This window comes from Mauremys mutica, chromosome 6 (assembly GCF_020497125.1).
Source record: "Mauremys mutica isolate MM-2020 ecotype Southern chromosome 6, ASM2049712v1, whole genome shotgun sequence".
In the NCBI taxonomy this organism is placed as follows: Eukaryota; Metazoa; Chordata; order Testudines; family Geoemydidae; genus Mauremys; species Mauremys mutica.
In genome coordinates, this window is record NC_059077.1 from 75034660 (window position 1) to 75050031 (window position 15372).

The 15372-nt window shown below is 39.5% G+C and overlaps 1 protein-coding gene and 1 long non-coding RNA gene across 5 annotated transcripts in view; one reads left to right on the forward strand and one right to left on the reverse strand.

The window, feature by feature from the left end:
* ZNF608 (zinc finger protein 608) overlaps positions 1 to 8966 on the reverse strand; it is a 106974-nt gene extending 98008 nt beyond the window's left edge. Inside the window, exons 1-2 of one of the 4 annotated variants that reach the window (XM_045021823.1) lie at positions 8770 to 8966; positions 4668 to 5726 (exon numbers count right to left, since the gene is read on the reverse strand). In XM_045021823.1, coding sequence (XP_044877758.1) covers positions 4668 to 5552 — 885 coding nt within the window. In that variant the 5' untranslated portion in view covers positions 5553 to 5726; positions 8770 to 8966. Of the gene's footprint in view, positions 1 to 4667; positions 5727 to 6392; positions 6425 to 6606; positions 6757 to 8769 lie in introns of those variants that run through there. The other 3 variants (XM_045021820.1, XM_045021821.1, XM_045021824.1) reach the window with 3 other exon arrangements.
* On the forward strand, positions 6866 to 13021 carry LOC123373065. The gene is made up of 3 exons (XR_006580543.1): positions 6866 to 7028; positions 10988 to 11076; positions 12787 to 13021. It is a non-coding gene; the product is annotated as an uncharacterized LOC123373065 (long non-coding RNA).
* Positions 13022 to 15372: the final 2351 nt, after the last annotated feature.

Here is a 15372-nt window from a genome sequence, read left to right on the forward strand (position 1 = left end):
CGTACAAACATGTGTTTTCACAGTCTTGCTTGTATTATTGCAATTCAGAAAGTTTCTATAAAGTTCCAGGTGAACTTTTGAAAATAATTAAAAAAAAAAAACAAGAGTCAAAATATGAGTAAATCTCAGCTATTCAATTCTTGTCTTTATGTTGAAAACTAAGAACAGATGGTACTTTCCATGTTACTTGACTCTGGTTATTGAACACCTCTGTGGTTAGGGGGGAATTTTGCTTAGCACTTTTAACATACATTTCATTTATTGGACTATAAAATGCTACTTTGGAAAAACAAGTCTTTATATAACTCTAATTAAAACAATCTTGCAGCGAAACAATTTAACGTGAAGAACATGCTTAACCTCATGACATCTGGACAATCAATCCTTTCCTTTTTAATGGGTATTTATGAAGTTATTAAAATTGTAAAATTACTGATGTCCTAAGTGAAATATAATTTGCCTGTAGTTCAGAATAACCTCATCACCTTCAATACTTTGTGATATAAACATTCTAAACCACCTTCAATTGTTTTAATGCTACTTTAGCCTTGCACAGGAATTCAATAGCAAAGCTGGTCATACATATTCTCAGAGGTCAGCAAGTTCACACAGAAAGCTTTCCTCAGCCAAAGGGCAACACCTCTTCACCCAGCTCAGAAAGCACTGTCACACTACTAGACAGCACTACAGCACATTAGAACCTTGAGCTGTGCTTATTGTTAGACATCCATAGTCATCAATGATTTTAACAGCTAAATCCCTTCAAAACAGTTTGCTATCAAACAACAATGGACTTTGTTCTTTAATTACAGCAAGTGACCTTTCTCCCCTTTTATTTCACAGTGAAAAGACTACACCCAAGAAGTAGTGTTTGTAAGGGGCAAAATATATGAAAAGCATATCTCTATAAACTCATTAATCAGAACATGTTCTTCAGCAATTTACAAGCACTTATAAAATGTGCATAGAATTCTCTGATTAAGTGTAAAACCAACAGCTATACAAGAAAAATAAAATAAATGATACCAGTCACATGTGGGTTAATTCACTGAAGACAACGTTCAGATGTGAAATACCGTCTTAATGAAAGCCAATAAACCAATACAGGAGAAGTAAATTCCATTCTGGAATATTACCAGATTTATTAATTTTAAAGATGGAAGACAGCTAAAATGTTGCTGTAGACTTTCTGTATTCCCCCCCCCGCAAACAAACAGAAGGTTTTCATAACCCATGCTTAGTATTCCCATGTTTTAGGGTCTGTTGTGAGCCCACACACACAAACAAAATCTAGGACATAACACTACTGATAATCTGAACATTTCTCAGTGTAAGAGCAATTAAAATTACAAAAGTGTAATATGGGTGAAGAGTACATGTTGACCAACATTTACGGAATAATTGTGCTTAAAAAAAAATTAAAGGCTGGAGAAAGGGGACAGGTTTTAACACCAAAAATCTTAGGAGTGGTTAGCCTACCTCTCAAATCTACCTATTCAGACATGTCACTGGTGGCTTAACCACAAAATGGGCTTCATGAATATAGCTCAAACATCTTAGAATTACAGCATACTTTGACTTTATCCACATATTAGGGGAGTGGCGACTTTTACAACATACTTGTGGTTTCTGCATAAAAGAGCCAGCAGAACACAGTCATTGATTTAATTAGAGTTCATGAAATCCAATTTATCATGTTTTACATGACTTTCTGCAGTAAGGAAACAGAATAAACAGACCAAAAATAGACATTTAAGCATACTGTGAAAATTAAACAGTGACTGCAACTCTTGGGAATCTGCTCCAAGCTTTTAACAAAGAGTAAACAAACACAATAAAATATCCTCCAACACTATACAAAGAAACTCAGGTTTTAAATTTGTGAGCATTAACTAATTTGTATCTGACAAGACATTATTCAAATTTACGAGACAACTCATTCATAAACATTAAAACAACTGGAAATTGATTTTAACAGCCAGGCTTGAAAATTATATAGTTATCGATGGTCACAATGGTGCTTTTTGGGCATGTCACATCTATAGATGCAAGTGTGTATAGCCAAAGCAGAAAAAAAAGATTCAATCTTAAATCCCTAAAAAAATTATCTTGAATGATTTGCAAGTATTTTTTAAAACTGAAGTTTCATTGATAGCATTACAGGCTGGATCTAAAATTGCAACCAATGTCTGCTGTGAGTTCTATTTTCATATGCCAAGTAGGAGACGTTCTTTAAAGAAATTGCTCTCTGGAGCGAAACACTAAGGGATGTTGTTTAAAACAGTAAGCCAGCACACCAGCGTGATAGACAATGGCCAGCACTGCAGGACTCTAACGTGTGAAGCCTATATTAACGTCACTGTGTGCCAACAGCAGTGGGTGTTAGTGGAATTGCAAGCTCTGAGAATTCTATAAAGCCAAGAGCTGGAAAATAAGGTGTACCTTTGGCTCAAAACTACTCCTAACATGTTTGTTCTTAATTTACCTATTATCCCATTTACATTACACTGACTGAAGATTACTTGCATGTATATGAATTCATTCTTCATACAATTTCCTGTGAGACTAGAGTGAAAAGAACACAAAAACTGAGAAACCACACTACTCTCTAATCTCTGTTGCCATGACAGCAAGCCTTTGAGATACTGAAATGTTCAGATTGCCAGCTAAACAAAATTGTTGAATGTGAACATTTGGCTGAAAGATTAAAAGGCTAAGGGGGTTGCAAAAGGGCAGTACCTCCCACATTCCAGGCAGCCACTGAATCCAATCAAATGGCTCTGACTCTTTAACCACAACCATTGTGAAGACTGGATTAGGGCAATTTATCTAGATAGTTAAAGCAGATTAGAGAACTGCAATTTGAAGACTACTGGTAACGAAAGTAAATGCCTACTGTATGTACTAAATTAGTAAAAAGACCATGGGATTTTAGCACACCTTTCAGAGTGAACACAGTGAATCAGAGGGCAAATTTACACCTGTGAATTAATTAAAGCAACCTAGTTTCTCCCATTTGTATTTAGAAAAATCAAACAGATTAGAGTCTTGTATGAGGAGCAAATTTGAATTTCACATTTGTAAGTATTTTTTCACTTTTAGGATAATATATCTAGAGGTCAATTTGAATGATCTATCTTTACATTTCCTTAACATATTTAATGTCACAACCCCCAAAATCTAATCCTATCAATAGGCCAAGAGTTTGTTGAAACATTACACAATCTTAAACATCTGCAATGACACACAAAAAGAGGCTCATAATATGCTGTAAACAGCATACATTTTCCCAAGGACTGCAATCCATCTGGACTCTGGTAAACAACTCTGTACACATAGCAGCAGCCAGAAAGTTTTCCCATCACTTAGAAGTCAGTCAGGGAAGTTGTAAAAGCAGGTAATTTAAGAACAATTCCAGACAGACAGACAATCATGCTACAAGCTAATACCCTTAAGGTTTTGGTTCTGGGGGGCGGGGAGGAAGGTGGTGTCTTTGAGAAGGTGTCTTTGTTTAACCCAACCTGTAGAATTCATTTGACTCTTAATTATGGACCAACAATAGCCCCCTAGATCCTAGAGAAGAAACCTTCTGCTCTCTGGATAGAACAGTTGCTGCTGACCCTAGAACCTGCCTGAACAAGCAATAACAATAGCCAAGAAAACCAGCTCTCTCCCCACCCTCCCCTAACAATACAAGGCCATTTATTCTTAGAGAGAGCATCCTTTATGCATTAACAGAAAGGAAGGGGGAGAAAAAACACTCACACCACTTGATTTCTTTCACACATTTCAACCACTCAGCAAACAAGAAGTTCACAGCCAAGAACCTACAGGGCTCAGATAAGAAGGACTGCCCTGACAGGAGAAAACTGTTCCCCCACATAAGAGAGAAAGGTATTTTGTACATATATCACAGTACAAGGTGCACTCCCCTCCCCCAACTCCCTTCCTCCAGGCCGATTATTACAGGCACTGGAGTGTCTTCTGGCTCAATGCTCCCCATTCCCCACGCCAGCTTCCGAGGCCTCTTGGCTACTGTAAACACAAGAGCCGCCCCCGCCCCAATACCAAAAAGACCCCTGACTAGAGTGGATGGAAGAGCCAAAGTATCTGCGGATGCATCTCTCCTCCCTGTCTCAATCTAATCTCCAAAGAGAAGGGTGGAGAAGAAAGGATGTGAATTTCCTTTCCACCTTGGCAGAAGGAACATCCGCTTTTATACTAGAGTGCACAATAAAAAGGATAGTAAACAAAACCCAGGCAGCTAGGTCTGAGCCACACACACAAACAAGCCTTCGGTCTGCAAACACGTGTCCTCGGGGGTTGCAAACATCACTTCGGAATGTTGCACTAATAGCCCCATCAGGAAGGGGCACTTCGAATTCTCCTTCAAAATAAACAAAGGAGGAGACACGACAACACGAAACACACGTTTGGCCACATTTGGGAGACAGCGAGGATGGGGGGGGGGGGGGGAGAGAAATTAAAGACAAGACGAAAATAAGGCTCCAACGTAGCAATTTCTGTCCGGGAGTGGGGTTTGTACACACGGTTTATATGTATACCACAAACGCATAACACCAACAACAGGAGCTAGGAACACAGCTGCGGGAAGTTTGTAATAAACACAGGGGGGAGATAGCTGGGGAAAGAAGAGCTTGTCCTACCTTTTCTGTTTTCAATTTCTTGATTCGCCTGTGGTTCTCCTCCTCCTCCTCTTCCTTCTTTACCAAAATAGAGTTCCCCATTAACCCTGAATCCGGGGCGCTTTTGCTCACCTCCCCCACCGTGGAGGAGGCGCAGTGGAAGGGGCTGTTGCTCCCACCACCGCCTCCCTTGGCCCCGAAGCCATACAGGTGCCCAGAGGGAGCTTGGCTGCTGCCACCCCCACCGTTGGGGTGGCCCTGCTGCAGGTCATGCTTGTCCTTCCTGGATTTCCCCGCATCCTTATCCCGCTTGGAGCCTCTGCTGCCCTGGGTTTTACCTGCTTTCTCCTCTTTGTTTTTCCCGCAAGAGGCAATAGGGTTGTTGTTGCTGGTGTTGTTATTATTGCCGTTTGGGTTGCTGCTCACACTTTGACCCAGTGCTGAATTCATGCCAGTTGCCTCTCCAGGGCGCCCTTGGACTTCCTGCCTCTTGCCAGCACTGCTGATCTCAGGAATCCCATACAAGGCAGCAGAAGGCAGAGATTTATTAGCATCCTTAGAAGTTTTACTCCTTTTCACTTTTGATTTGCTAGTCTCTTTGTGAGAGGAATTCCCCTGGGGGGCAGGGGGCTGAACAGAAGCAAATTTTAGGCCATCAGCTAAGGCTGAGGTAGCATTAGCCCCACTGGAAGCCAGACCCCCACAATCCTTGGAGCTGGTGCTGCTGCTGCTGGTGGCGGTATTAGTGGAATTATTCATCTCAAATTTCTGTCTGTCCTTCTCCAAATCGGCGTCCAAATCGATTATTAAATTTCCAACCCCGATTTCCCAATCATCGCCACTGTCATAAGTATCAACCGCGTTTGGATCCACACCTTTGCATGCAGTGGAAGTGTTCACTGACATCCTGAAGATGAGATCTCTAGAATAAAAATCCGATGAACTTTCCTTTGGAGATGAGGGGACATTCGTTTATCTCCGTTGGGCTTTTCTTTTTAAATTATTATTTATTTAACTCTTCTTGTCTTCCTTCCCCTGGTATGTCTAGGTTTATACCCTGAAGTCCAGGTCCACCTTTTCCTGTGAGGAGGGGAAAAGTCGAATATTTCTTGTCTGGATATTACCAGAATATAATACGATTAATATAGGGGGCAAAGGAGAGGGGGAGCAAGATCATTCAGTATTTCCACGTTTTATTTTGTTTTAAAAGTTGTTAAATAGGAGGCAATTGCTTGAGATTATTTTATAGTGAACAGCTTGAATCTAGTTGTACCTCAACATCCATGATCACTCTTAAAAAGTCATGTATCCTATATATAAAAACCCACCCTAACTACATGATTTAAATCCACAAAGTCAGAGATATAGAGTTAGGGCTGGTGACTAGCTGTTGGAGCACATGTGTAAAATAAGCTCCTAGACCACCACTTAGACACAAAAGCGAGAAAGGAAGGACACAGCTTCACTCCTCACTGCATTCCTTGGATTTTGTGGCTTTAAACCAGACCCTTGAAGTTTTGTGACTTTTCTATACTATCTTTTATCCCAATTTTACTTAACCTTGGGGGAGTAGGGGTCATAAAGCCTGTTTTTCATTAACACAGGATAGCTTCCATTAAAAATCAACAACCTATACTTTAAACGGTGCATTTACTTAAGAAATATCCAACTCCATGGGTAAAAAGTGTCTTTTCTTTTTAAAATATACCCAAGATAATTCTAAAAGCAGTTGTAATGCACTCCTACCTTAAACAATTGCTCAGGCTGTTAAGTATAGTACTACTGACTGTACAGGAAACTGATTAAGACATACACTTTAAGTGATCTGCACCAAGGTGGCCTCAATGACCGCAAATGAGTGTGTGTTTGACAAAGCTTAGTTAAAACGATTTTTAAAGGGATCTAGCCCTTTTACAGTTGACTGTCTCAATATTTATACATATATAGGCATATTGCTTACCTTTAATCCTTTATCATTTTTAATTAAGCCAGCAAATCAAAATGCTGTTCCCATTCGACTCAGCAACAACTGTGTGCCTCATTTTACTTAAAGAGCAAAGTGATCAAGAAGTAGAAAACAAATAACATCTCAGCCAGTGTAATCGCTCAAAAATATATCTCCCCCCATTTTGGCACACGGATCAGGAGTCCTTTATTTGTGTTGGTTTTCCTCCTTTCTTAAAAATGTTGTTCCTCAACTTTACAAGCTGGAAGATAATATTTCACATTCAAAACAGGAGCATCAAGGACCAGGGTTTTTTGTTTGTTTTTTTTCTTAACAAGCACCGAGATGTAATAATAATAATAATAATAAATAATTTTAAAATGTTTTCCAACTTCACATTCCGTCTTCAACTCCAGACTTCAGAGCCATCCTGATCAGTAAGTAATGATCCCATGAAACAAACCTACAGGCGTCCGGTTGTTACAAGACAGAATGTGCTAACATCGGGATAAATTAGTGAAAGGAAGGAAGGAAAAAAAGAAGAAAGGACTGAAAATCTGGGCTGGATTCCGCCTGTTAGTCGGGAAGTGGCATTTTTTTCGCCGGTCCTGACAGATCTGATTTCTTGAACTAACTTAAGGGGGAAAAGGAAGGGGGGAGGATGAGGAGGGAAAGGGGGGGGGCGGAGAAGAGGGAGGGGGAAATCAGTGTTCTGATAAACCAGTTATCAGAACATTTCGTGGGAGTGGAGGAAAGAGTGTGTTTTAAAATTAAGTAAATCTTCCCAAGGGTATGACCTGGGTTTTTTCCCCCTTTTTCTTTTGTATGTTGTAAGAAAATAGCATCCAAATTACGGGGGGGAGGAGGGAGAATCCGGAAGCTCAGGCTAATCAGTCATGTTGCAAGTAATTCAGTAATTAGAGACCAAAAAGATAAAATCGACTTTTGGGTTTTGCTGGACAGATGTTTTCCTTATTGTTTCAGCAAACGTTGCATCGTCTTTTTATTTATTACCCCATGCCTTCATCCCCTTTAAGTCAGATTGTCTCGGAGCTTGGCTTAGTATTTTTAATTAGCTGGCGTTTGGAAGCTAAAGGCTGTAATGAATTGTTGATGGATTGGAAAGGAGAGTTGGTTTGCTGGAAATGTTAGGGCAGGAGGGGGGATGGGCGAGTTACCAACAACCAACCATCTAAAAGGAGCGATTTTGTTACAGTTCAAGCCTTTCTCATCACGTGACGATCAAGGGCTCAATTGGTTGTCGTGAGAACAAAAATGGGTGACAAGCGTATCAAGAAAATACTGATCTGGTCTTTAGGAAAAAAAAACTTAAGGTCTGTTTCTTTCCCTCCCCCTTCTGCTGCTGGCACAGCTACAAGTTATGAATGTGAAACATTTCTCTCTGCGAACTGGGTCTCTGAAGTTAGGAATGAGTGAAATGTACTGAACACCATGGCACAGCATATGTTTTAGAGAAACACCTTATAAAACCTTTCCTCGAGTTATCTGCAATTTGTAGTAGTTTAGAGACACAGGATGGGGGAGGGATAGGGAGGTTATTCCAAGGTTTTAATGTCTTCGTATATAAAACATAACTAAACATTTGATAGCTTCAAAGTTAGTCTCCATTCTGAACCCACGGTAGATTCTGTTTGGGGGATGGCTGGCTTTTTGGGAGGGGGAGAAACGGTCACTGCACCACAACATATGGGCGTCACTATCCCCTAATTTAGCATTACATTATTGGTATTAACATGTGACAGAAGCAAAAAAACCCTTCTGCTCCACTAAGCTATTTTTGTACCCCTAAGGTCCTATTAACAAGTTGCTTGCTCATTTTTAGGGGGATTGGGTGGAGAGAGAGAAAAAATATGCTGGCTGTCCTGTAGTTGTGTCACTTTGATTTTCCCCTCTTGGTTAGTTTAAAAAAAAAAAGGTAAAAACGCCCCCCTCCCCCCGCCGTGCACCGTCAAGTATGATTTGTGTGAGAGGCTACAATGCTTTTCACCCTCACCTTCATATCCCTTCGATAACTCAGCCTACTCGTGGTTTTTTGTTTGCTGTTTTAAAACACAAATAACTAGTTCCTTATTTCAATGCACAAAACTCATAATATTCCCCTTTGCATGAAAAAAATCCCCTCTAAGTGCTATAGACACACCACGCAACCGTACTTACGATCTGTATTGGATCGAGTTGACCTTTTCCTTCTAACTGCATTGAGTGTGTTTTTGTTGCAGCCGCTTTTTATTTTTGGAAAAAAAAATCTAATTTCTTCAACAGATTTATTGTGTTTGGAAGAAAAGAGCACCAGATTTCATGAACCTTCCTTTTTAAAACAAAATTAAAAAAATAAAAATCCCCCTACACACATACACATACACACCACACAACAAGCTGGCTTTACTGCAATAGTGAGCAGCAGAAATCAGAACTGGAGAAGGGAGAGTGTGAAGCAAGCACAGACTCTGTACCTGAAAGGGACTTTTCTTTGTTCCCAATGCCCTTTCCCATCTGCCCAATCAAAGACCAGCTTTTATGAAACCGGGCTCTCTGATTGGCTAGCTGCTCCTCTCGGCTTCCGAAGGGGGTGAAAGGGAGAAACACACACGCATACATACATAGAAGCCTTGTATTTTGCAATCCTCAAACTACGTTTAGTGCTACAGCAGGCAGCCTCCTGCTGCAGCAAGATACAAATCGTGTTTCCCATTTCAATTACAGTATTATCCTATATAACACTTTATGTCAAGACAACCAAATAGGGAGGCGAGCAGCCCAGCCAAGCCTCACACAGTGGGAGGAGGATTGCCTCATTTTCTTTTTAATTTAATTTCAAGGCAGTTTTCAAAGCAATGATGGATGATTTTTCTGTTTCAAAGAGGCAAATTAAAATCTCACTCTGTTTTTAAATGCCCCCTCATTCAAAATTGTAACAGTTTGACACGAAACCGAGAGAGAGAGGCTGTTACATGAGTGCGATCGTTTTCATGTTTAGTGAAGAAGAAAAGCAAACAATGTCTTAAGCAGGGGAGGCTCAGCAAAGAACAGAACTGGATTCCATTCCTCCCCCTCACCCACCCCTGCGTTAGAGGGACACTCAAGGTACTGCAGCGTGTTCGGTTTGTCCTTATTCCTCAGCCTAACGCCTGTCCCTTCCGAGTTTATTTCATGTTCATTTTTATAAAAAATACGACTTACAGGAGACTGCGGTTTCTCTGTTGTTGAAAAAACACGTAACCCTTTTGTTTCCAGTTTCCTGATTTACTGCTGCAAGCACTGAACTGTGAATGCAAGCGACCATATAACTACCACGTGAACACCACCCTTTCACAAGAATCAGTAACACAAATCTCTTCTAGCAGGCTTTGTCTTGCGTCAAAAAAAGGAAAAAAATCTTAATCAGTTCTTTTGTTTATGCTTAGAGCCAAATGTCCTTTAAAATGTATTTGAATTTATTAAAAAACTTGAGTACGTTCCTTATGCTGCTTAAATTGATCGGCTTGCCAAGCATAGCCCCTCCCCCACCCACTCTGTACAGAACAATTTCTACATTGAAGGGACCCAACAAACATGAATATCTTGTCGAGAATTAAATTAACTATAGGACGAAAGGCTGATAACCCAGATAATGTGTCTCTGCGGTCACATATCATGAGGTTCATGGGGTCTAGCATGAAAATAATAGTTTGTATGGGTAATTTAATATTAAAGTCTATTAACTACCATGGAGTCTGGCTAACTGCGCTTTTATTTTTCATTTATGACTCATTTCAAATCCTCTGTGTGTGTATTTGTGTATGTAAAGTATCTCACTCTGAAAATCAATATTGGACTTTTCTTATCTTTGAATAGCTAATTGAAAATTTTGTCCAAATCATAGTTTCCGGGAAGAAGTTAAAGCACGACGTTTGTAAAACTGCATACAAATGACAATGTGACAAGATCCGCTTTTGGAGTTTGTCCAACTGAGCAAATTATGTGCATTAGTGCTTATATGGTCGACACTTAACATCAAAAGGCTGTTTAGTAGAGTATTTTCGGATGAGTAAACATTTTAGAACCTGCTCATTTCAGAAGTAACAGTTAAAGAAACATTTGATTGAATAAAAATCACTTCTGATTTAGTTGTCTTACCAAAACACTAGACAGCTTCTGTCTGTTCTTTAAAGCCCAACTGGAGCTGATGCTGCAATAAACAACATTTTCCATTCTTCGCTGTGGCGACTGGCGAGTGCATACTTCTTTTCCCTCTGGCCGCATAGTGAATCACAATACGTCTGAATTATTGCTAATGGATCATATAAATGAGAGCGTCTTTAAATGTAATGAAAACTATATTTTAATGACCGTAAACTATAATAACGGGTCGTGTCTCCTGTTCTCCTTTCCCCAGCTATACGGAAATTTGTTGGGAGTAAAGAGTGCACATCACGCCATACGTTGTTTGGATAGCAACACTTAAAACTGCATGGAAGGAACGAGGTATGCTCCCCTGCCCTTTCTTTTAAAACATATCACCTTTTGGTGCCGATAGAGACGGGTCTAATTTGCGCAGATAAGGGAACTGCCAAGAAGGCCCTTGATGTCATTAAACATTTTTAATTGTTTTTAAAAATACCAGTTTGCGTACACTATAAGTAGGAAAAGGCATTTAAGGACAATGTCAAAGAACCACTTGAAAATACTTCTTGTGGGTGAGAAGCGGGATTCGTGAGCATGGTTGTTATGTAAGCAGGGTTTGCTGTGTGGACTCTTCTTTTTAGTAAGCCCTCCCACACAGGCAATCTCACCATACACAACACTGCCAAGAAAGTAAGTACTTGCAAAGTGTCTACTTCCAAAGAAGCAGTGCAATGCAAATCAGTGTAAACACAGCTACTCCTACCTGATAGGTCCGATAAATTGCTATGCACATCATAACTGCTGTGGATACTGTGGCATGGTTCTGAAATAGAGCATGAAATGAAACTTTATTTTAATTATTTAACTTTGTGCTAGTGAAGATTTTAAAATCAGCAACATCGAGGCTATTCCCCCCTCCCCCCACACTACTTAACGCAGATCATTGTTGCTGAGTTTTTTACAATATGTGTTTTACAGATTTAGGTAATAGCCCTGATTTTTCAAAATCGACCTCTGTTTAGACACGTTTCACTTTGGGCTGTTTCTTGTCTGCAAAATTACAGTCATTTGCACGTTATTATTACAGTGAGTAGGAGACAGATTGTATTTAGCATTGGGTGGGGGAAGGGTTATTATGGGAAGTGATCTGCTACCGTCAGCACATAATTTCAGGCTGAAGAAAATTGCTTCTGAATGGCTGGTCTGTTAGGTAGCCAAGGAATGGTCACTGGAAAAGATTGCAAAAATGCGCCCACTGCTTTATCTGAATTAGTCAACCATTCTAAATTTTTTAAAAGGACGGTCTATCGAACAGATGTTTGTGCAACTGAAGCAGACATTATGTAGATGAAATAGCGTCACCTTACCCCGCAGTTCATATAACTTGGGGGGGGGGGGGAGGAAATACGTATAGCTACATGGTTTGTGTCGTTTTTAGACTGATTATTAAGAAGGTTTTTTCGAAAGGAACAATTACACCGAGCCCATTGCCAGGGTTGCTGTATCATCAGCACTCTCACATCATGAGTGGTTGCAGAAAGATTGCTCAAAACAACTCCTTTCTGAAGGGGAAAATGTCCTTCATCCTAAAGAATCTAACGCCCTCTGTATGAATGAACATTCACAGAGATTTTTCCACCTTCATTAATTTCTGTCTGCTCTCCCAATTGAATTACAATTTTGTATTCCTGCACATTTTAAAAGACCTGCAGGAGGCCAATAAACTAGTGGTGTTTGTCTGAAATAGCACAACCTTTTCTAATTAAAGCAATTGTGGACTGTTATGAATCTTGAAGAAAACCTCACTCTATTTAAGTAGCCAGGCATGTGCATCAAATTTGCTAAGCAAATTTACCAGCAAACATCTATTTTTAGCAAAAAGAATTATAGGCTATTTTGTGAAACCCTTTGGCTGTTTGAAACCTATTTATTGTGAACAAATGTTTCATTTCCCCCCCAAAACAGCTTTTTAAGAAGATGAATTGGTACAATCAGAGAATATTTAACAAGCAACAGAAAGTTGTGTTGCCTATCTTCTCAGCAAAGCTCCTCTTTTTCTTTCCTTTAAAGGCTGAAGTGAGCCTGGAGTCCTGCAGCCAATCATCATTATGGAAATACGCTTTTAAGCCTTCTCATTGGCTGATACTCAGGCCAGTATATTCAGTTAGCAGCAATACAGCCGAGTCTGCACACCGACCTCAGCTTGGTTTATGCCTTTTGTGGAGGAGAGAGTCAGGTCATCGTATTTTTCACATTCCCTGCTCCACAAAGCATTCTTTGTAAACAAGCAGTTAACCATGGAGAAACATATTAGCTATGTGCAAATGTATTCCCACTGGGAAGATGTTAGTGTTTTTGTAACACTAGTCACTCTGAAATGTCTGATTTTTAAAACATATTTTTTAAATTATTAAAAAAAATGTTTGAACAAAATCTTAATTTCAGCTGGGTTTTTATTGTCTTATTTTATTGTCTATAAATAAAAGTCCTCCACTGTTGCTCTTTGTTTCTGATTTGTAAAAGGACTGTGCAGGATTTTTTTTAACTAAGGGAGCTGAGAGGTGTATATGTGATGACAGTGTCAATGCTAAAAGTACCATAGCAGCAGTAACTAAACCAGCATTTCTTCTTTTAACCTGGCATCCAAAAGGAGACAATATATATTTTTCTATTAATTTACTAGATGAATTAGGTAAAAGTAGAATGAAATGTTGTTGTATATAGCACCTTTTATATACAAGGCACACCACAGCACTTTTGAAAGCAATAAATTCGATACCTGTGGGGCAATGATTGTATAGACAACTGGAGTTAGCCATTATACACTTAGCAAATAGTTCATAAACAGACTTACACAGAATAGGTTATCCCCTATTCCTTTAGAACAGTCTTTAAATTTCACCTGAATAATCACAAGGTACCTCAGTTTAATGTCTAATCTAAAGGTCTAATTGTGCAGGATGCATTGTATATGATCACAAATCACCTCAATGGAGTTTAGAGAGGGCAACAAAAGTTATCAGGGGCTATGCATCTGTGATAGACAAGAGTACAGTTAAGAGTCGGGGGCTGAAAATAATAGAGAAAAATTCAGCTGAAGATCAGGGAAAAAATCCTGCCAGTGAGATGTATTAATCTATGGAATAATGTCTCAAAGGAAGTTGTTAAATCCCATTGCTTGGGACTTTAAAACTAGATTGGACAAAACACTAGAAAAATACACTGTAGGGAACAATCCCATGCTGGCAATGAAATGGACTGAATGATCTAATAAGCCTTTCTCATTTCTAAGTTCTGTAATTCTATGATATCTTGCAGTAGAATTAGAGCTACTGACCTTTTGACCCAGCGGTATAGATACTCCCTTTTTCAAATAATTTTAAAACTATATTAATTAGTGTTTTGTGTAAGTATTAATCTAATTTTAAAAATACATTCTATTTACCCAGTAGATTGTGCATGATAAAGAAAAATTTTAAAATGTATATTAGACTTTTCTTATAGATCTAATATGTAAGCAATTTTTGTGTAGCATCTTTCATACAAAACATCACAATGCTTCATAGTGAAATACAGTCTGTAATACACGTGATGTATGAAGGTACAATATTTTATACAGGTACTATTCATAGTTATTGTAGTGCTAAGGTGAAGGAGCATACAAAGGCCAATGGCCAAGTGCCACATTTTAGATTTTCAGGAAGAACAAATGAGCATGGGGAAATGAAACTAAGGCATAGGGAATAGGATTAGATTGTTTTATTAGAGGGAAGTCTAGAAGTCATAGGCCAGAGAAAGAGGAGATGAGTCTTGAATTGGAATTTGCACAGTGGTGGTCAATTAGTCATAGGGAGTCTATACTAGAAAATGAGGGAGAGGGATGTGTTGTGCAATGTGAAAAGAGGGCAGACAGAAATCTGACACTGAGTGAACAGAAGGAATGGACAGGCAATGGAAAGAGATACGATCAGGTAGTACATATTCGGAATAAGATCATGGTGACTAGGAGGCAGAGTGTGTACTAAAGTTTGAAATGAAGAGTGAATTGGTGAAAGTTTCTGAGTATGAGGGTAATGGGTTCCTACCACTGAGTAGGCGGGAGAAGACAAGCTGCTACATTTTAGACAGAACACAGTTTGGAGAGTTGTAACAGTGGAATTTCAGCAAAGAAGTTATCAGAATATATTTGGAAAGTAACAACTGGCAGACTGACAGGCCTAATAAGTGGAGGAAAGTGTGTGTGTGGGTTGGGAGCAGCTCAGAATCAAGATGAATACCTGAGTTCCTGATAGCAGGGTTGAATGACATTAGAAGCAAGGAAATACATTAGATGTTGGAGTTATAGTTGAGGGCAATCCTGTTATAAATTAGTAAATCTACTGGAGGCTACTATATGACCCTTGTGAACTGGCAACCATGCCTTCATCTCTGCTCCACTCTTCTTACTGGTTGTCTGCTGGATCCCTTGCTACAATGGGACAAGAGGTAGAGAGACACAGGGACAGAGGACTGTGGGAGAAAAATGGGAGAAGGGAGACTGGACCATTGCAAGAAGAGAACTGTCTGAAAAGGTGGGGAGAGAAAAGATAATATGGCAGACAATGCAGAGGGGGGGGGAAAAAACAAGAGATAGGAGAGATTGCAACCAAGAGAGGG